The sequence below is a fragment of the Nycticebus coucang genome, chromosome 16 (assembly GCF_027406575.1).
Source record: "Nycticebus coucang isolate mNycCou1 chromosome 16, mNycCou1.pri, whole genome shotgun sequence".
In the NCBI taxonomy this organism is placed as follows: Eukaryota; Metazoa; Chordata; class Mammalia; order Primates; family Lorisidae; genus Nycticebus; species Nycticebus coucang.
The window spans coordinates 3,982,792-3,988,791 of record NC_069795.1 but is presented as its reverse complement, the minus strand read 5'-3'; the positions used below and the strand labels follow the sequence as shown (position 1 = coordinate 3,988,791).

The following is a 6,000-nucleotide window of genomic DNA, read 5'->3' as shown; positions in this document are numbered from 1 at the left end:
TCAAAATAAAACTTTTTTTTAAATTTTTTTGAACAGTGCATTGGCATCATAGATCACAGAAACACAAACTCCTGAGCTCAAGCCATCCTCCTGCCTCAGCCTCCCCAGTAGCTGGGACTACAGGCGCCCACCACCACACCCAGGTTGTTTTTATGTTATTAGTAGAGATGGGGCCTTGGTCCTGCTCAGGCTGGTCTTGAACTCCTGAGCTCAAGTGATCCTCCCACCTTGACCTCCCAGAGTGCTGGGGTTACAGGCATGAGAGAGCGGCACCCAGGCCAAAATAAAACATTTAATTTTTAAGAGGAGGCAGACCCACCTGAGGCTACCCTGAATATGGTGGCCTTGGTCCAGACCTGTGGCAGAGAGCAAGTAGGGATGGAGGAGGGATGGGACCCCCAAGACAAAAAATAGAAAATGTAGTTGTGATGCTTTGTCCCCTTCCTAGAAACGAGTGTGCTCCCCAGGTAGAAGATGATGCAAGGGGGGACACCAGCACTGGTCACTAGCTGTGTGCCGTGCTGGGCCAGTTTCCAACCTCTCAAGGACTTAGCTTGCATCAGTAAAATGGGTACAATGTTGGGCATTGTGCCTAACAGAGGGGAGGGAGGTGCGTACGCATACAACAGGTCATCCGGCCTGAGGTCTCGCCCCCTCCCTGGCCTGCCCCTTGTGTCACTGCTCACCTCTGACCTCTCTCTTCCTTGCTTCCTGTGTATGGGAAGTTCTGAAGGAGCATTGCGGTGGGGTGGTGGCGGTGAATGCACAAAGGAGCCCCTTCCAGTTTCAGATTCCCAACCTCAGATTTATAGTTTCCATATTGAATATTAATGCATCTTTTCACTAACGCTCAATCCATCTGAAGGTACATGTTCATGGTCAGTTTCCCTTACTCCAGTGGTTCTCAACCTGTAGGTCGTGACCCACAGGAACTGTATCAAAGGGCCGTGGCATTAGGAAGGTTGAGAACCACTGCCTTACTTGAAAGTTTCTGGAAATGGCCTGTGTGCGGAAACCAGTGAATTTGGGGTGGAGCCTTGGCTCCTGGACTCAATAGCTGAGAAACCTAGATGGAACTCTTCCCTGGGTGCTGTCCCTGGGGCCAGGGATCCACTGGTGGAAGACCACTCCTGCCCACTGGAGCTTCCCTGCCTTATGATGGTGACAGGCACTGACCCCATCAACAGCACACTGCACCCTGCCCAGACTATGAGAGGCTCACCTGGAGAGTGAGGCAACCAGGAGGGGATCGCTGCAGAGACAAATCCCCAGGGGCACCTGGGTCCAGAAGGCAAAAGACAAATGTCCCCCAGTTGCCTTTAGCTGCCTCCACCCCATCCCCACACACTCCACCCCAGCTACCCAGCAGGAGCTCCTGGCCTGAGCCAGTGCTCTCCAGCAGCCAGGCTCTCAGAACAAGTTATAACATGCCCAGTCCAGATCACAGTTTCAGCTTCCAATCCTCTCAGTACAGTGTGCCCACTCCAGCACACAGGGCCTTCTTTATCACGTCCACGCCCATGCCCCCAGCTCCAAAAAGGGCTCCTGGCACAGACAGGCCATCTCTGAGTGCCTGCTGTGTGCCAGGCTGAGCCTTGGGTCTCAGGAGACATGGTACAGATTGGTGCAGCTCTGCAGTCAGACAGGAGAGGTCACCTCAGGGCAGGTCCCCCTCAGTGTAGGAAGACTCCAGGGAGAATTGCTCAAAGGGACAACTCCCAGGTCCAGGAAGACTGTGTCTGTGAGGAACATGAGCATCAGAATTCTCAGCTGGCTGGGAAGGGGAGGCTGAGGAGCTGCGGGGTATTTGGAGGTTTTTCTGGAGGGACCCAGACACCTGTTGCTGGGCCCCTCCAGGGCTGGGGTAATCCAGGATACCAGGCCCTCCTGGTGGTATTGGCCCAGTTCACTGCAGCCACCAGGGTCAGTGGGCCACCCTGCTGCAGGCCCAGCAGGGTGTGTGGCTTACCTGTGCCCAACCTCACCAGCCACCAAGTGTAGGTGACCAAGTTCTCAGGAGGATCCTGCCTCCCCATCTTTTTCAGCCACAGGGAGTCCTACAGAGAGAAGCTGTATGCTCCCAAGACAGGATTCGAGAGGGGAGGCAGCTGGACTAACAGTTCTCTCTGCACAGACCTACGCTCACACGCTGCTGAAACCGCACTTGACTGACTGGATGGTGCCATTGCCTAAAGTCGAGGCCAACTTGGGCTGTGCTAATAGAAGAAGCTTTTCCAGGTTCTCCTGGCTCATTCTCTCCTGTCTCTGGTGAGCCCCAAATTTCACAGGGGACGCTGAGAAGCTGGCACTCACTCCGAGAAGGGGTCAGCAGGATGAAAGGGTGTCCTGGGGGTGTTGGGTTCAGAGGAGCAAAGTCCTGGAGGAAATACTGGTGCCATTGTTGGCTAGCCAGGGCCTGTGTCCCTGCAGGACACAGAGTAGTCAGGGGGACAGGGAGTCCAGTCAGACGCAGGGACATCTGCTAATGGTGCATCACTTAACAATGGAATGGTTGCTGGAAGTTGAGGAAGGAAGTGGCTCCCACTGGGAGTTCTCAGGCCCAGCCTGGCCTCCTTGCCAGTGAGTGATGTAGCAGGATTTCCTGTCGTGGCCAGGCCCAGACCGGGCGGTCCTGTGGTGAGCTCTACTTGTGTGTGCCTCACGCTTCTGCTCAGAGCACCCGAGACGGCCTTGGCAAAGCATCAACGCCCAGTCTTTCTGTGCATTTTCACTGGGGTAATTTTCCTGCTTTGTTCCACAGGAGCTATGCTGACACTCCAGGGCTTGGTGCCCTCTGGGCACGGTGGCTGGCTGTGGTGGATAGGATGCTACTGGGAGGGCCATCTGGAGACCGCCCCAAACCTGAGCAGGAGACCACAGGCATGCGGGGCAGGGTCTTGAAGAGAGCAAGAGGCCAGGGGTGGAGGACATAGCACAGTCCGTGGCCCGGCAGACCTGTGCATTCCCCATCATAGCACAGTATGTGGCCTGGCAGACCTGTGCATTCCCCATCATAGCACAGTATGTGGCCTGGCAGACCTGTGCATTCCTCATCATAACACATTCTGTGGCCTGGCAGACCTATGCATTCCCCATCATAGCACAGTCCGTAGTCCAGCAGACCTGTGCATTCCCCATCATAGCACAGTCTGTGGCCCAGCAGACCTGTGCATTCCCCATAGCTTATGCCAGTGGGAGGTGGATTTCTGTCACTTACCACCGAGAGTCCTGACACAGATGGCACAGATCCATGCGACTGTAGCATTTGCTCCTTCCCTGATTTGGTACTCAAGGGGTAAAATGGTGAGGATGACCCCTGGGCATGTGCTCTGTGCCCTGACCTGTGCTCTATGTCCTGTGCTCTCTGACCTGGAGGAGGTTATGATCCCAATGTACAGATGAACAAGTGAAAGAGGCCTGTAACAGAAGACAGAGCAGCTCAGGCACCCCAACAAGGACTCAGAGGAATGTCCTCCCTCTCCGGCTCCTGCCACAGGCTCCACACACTGTGTCCTGGTCCTTCCCTGCAACCCAGCCCAACCATCATGGCCAGGCTGGGCGGGGGAGCATGGACTGGCTGAAGCCTGGGGGCCTGCCATGAGCTGAAGGATGGCCAACCCCACACAACCACAGGGCGGAGCACGGGGCCCAGGGAGAGATGCCTGGAAGGAAGTTCTAGACACATTCCTGGCAGTGAGAAGGATGATCAGATAGAAAATAGACGTCCATCGATGCAGGTGCCCAGATGACGTGCCATTTGCCCTGGCCACATGGGAATCCGCTCAGCTGTGCCCTGGGTCTCCTCTCCAGCTGGAGGTCCTGTCTGGGCAGGGTTGGGCACATTTTTCTCTGCCCTTTGGCCTAAACTCTCCCCAGGAGGTTTGTGGATTTGAATCCTCTCTTCAGAACCCTCAGGCTTTGTCAGCCTCCTGGTTCAGTATGTTTAAGGCACATCATGGCGTCCTAGGCCTGGCACTGGGTCATGGCACCAGGAACTAGAGCCAATCAAGTTCCTTCACCTCAGCCAAGCATAAAATAGAGGCAACCTTTTGACTCTTGAGGTAAAACTCTTCAGCAGGGCCTTCTTCCCCTGTGAGCTCATGATCACACCTACTGTCCTTCCTCTGACTTGAGGCAGACAGCTGGGTTAAGGTGAAATGACCTGGGCATGTGAAGTGCACCTGCTAGGCAGAAAAAGCTGTGAGAAGAAAGACTCGGGCTTTGCTCATCTGAGGCGGTGGGGGGCGGGGGGAGGGCTGACCCGCTGTGCTGGGCGGGAAGAAACACCTTCCTGGGTTTTGGTGTCAGGGCCTGGATGGGACTAAAGAATGCCTTGTCACCATGGCTACCAGGAAACGGTCCCACTTCCATATAATAAGGGCTTTGGCAGGTGAAGGACCATTTGATACCCTGGCCTGGGGCCAAACGAGAGAGTGGCCTGCCTGCCCTTCCTCCTGCAGTTACACAGAGTCGGAGGAGTTCCCGACCTGACAAAAAATAAGCCTTTTCCTTTTTAGCTTGGGGGCGGGGAAGGACCGAAGCCGGGCATCTTCACCCGGCAGCAGCTATGGTTACCCACACTCAACAAGCATGTTGCACCCGTGCGCACAGGTGCCGCCCCAGTGTGAGGGGTCACCGCGTCGGTGCTGGGGCTGGGGGCTTTGGAACCGGCTCTCTTCGTTGGAACCTCAAGCTCTTACCTGGCAGGCAGGTGCCCAACAATGAAGAAAAAAGAATCCCCCTACCTCTCACCCGCCCTCCCTGGACGCCCCCTCTGTTTACATCCTCGCTGCAGCGCCCCCAGGCTTGGAGACAGCAGATTTCTGAGTGGAACCAGGGAACCCCGGCGTCTGCAGGACACCCCGCAGGCTAGCCCCGCTCTGGACCAGCCCCACCCCGGAATTCGAGACGTGGGGTTCCGGGCTAGGGCGGGCCCACAGCGCCTGCCAGGCTCAGGTGGCGGGGCGACCGGTGGTCGTTCTCGGCCCTGGCGCCCCCGAAACCCGCGGTTCGGGAAGCTGGGACAGCAGTCCGGCGCGGGAGCATAACAAGAGCACGCGCACCTGCCGGCCGCCCCGCCCCCTCACCGCCGGCCAATCGCGCGCGCGGGGCGGGGTCGGAGCCGAGCTGGAGCCGGAGCCGCAGCCGGAGCCCGAGCCTGAGTCCAGCCCAGCCCGAGCGAGCAGGGAGCGCAGCCTGGGCCCCGCAGCCTCCGCCCCGCAGTCCGCAGCCCGCAGCCCGCAGCCCGCAGCCCGCAGCCCGGTCCCCGCCGCCCCCGGGGCATGGCCTGTCTGATGGCCGCTTTCTCGGTCGGCACCGCCATGGTGAGTGAGTGCACCCTTCGCCCGCCGGCTTGTTTTAATTTTCAAGTAGAGCAGGAAACACACAAAGACCCCCACGATTGCCCTGACATCCTCTGCCTGGGAGCGCGTCCTCTGGGCCCTGACCCAGAGGGCACCCCCGGAGAGGTACTGACTCCGGTCGCGCCCCGCCCCGGCTACCTGGAGCCTTGGGATGCTCTTTACACGGGCTGGGGACGCCCAGCTGTGGGGCGGGAGGCAGCCCCACAAGTGGACAGATGGCCTTGACCTCGTCCTCCTACGGGCGAGGGGTCCAGGGCCCTGGGTACCCGGAGCGCGCTGGGGAGGGGCTGCAGCCTGGGCCTGAAGGAAGAGAGGGAAGGCGCGTTGGGCCTGGGGTTTGGGGAGCGGGGACGTATCCCACTATCCCTGGAGCAATGGGCACTGTCTTCCAGAACAAAACGGCAACTGCCCCCAGAGATCTAGAGCCTAAGCCTGCACTCCCTGGAGCAGCCCACGCGGGACCTACCGGGGAGGGGGCGGTGAAGCGCCCAGGAGGCCGCAGGGCGAGCCTGGGTACCCGCGGCCGCCCCTCTGCGCGCTGGCGAGACCCGGGTGGAGACAGAGAAGCGCATCTCGCTTCTCCCGAGGGAATCAGCTCCAGAGGGGGATGACCATGCCCTAGTGCTGGCAAACTCAT

General features: G+C 58.5%; 1 protein-coding gene across 2 annotated transcripts in view; it reads left to right on the top strand.

Annotated features, from left to right (window-relative positions):
- The first annotated feature begins 5,178 nt into the window (after positions 1-5,178).
- ABCG1 (ATP binding cassette subfamily G member 1) overlaps positions 5,179-6,000 on the top strand; it is a 64,425-nt gene continuing 63,603 nt past the window's right edge. For both annotated transcript variants that reach the window (XM_053565106.1, XM_053565107.1), the window contains exon 1: positions 5,179-5,324. In XM_053565106.1, the coding sequence (XP_053421081.1) occupies positions 5,283-5,324 (42 nt within the window). In that variant the 5' untranslated portion in view covers positions 5,179-5,282. The remainder of the gene's footprint in view (positions 5,325-6,000) is intronic.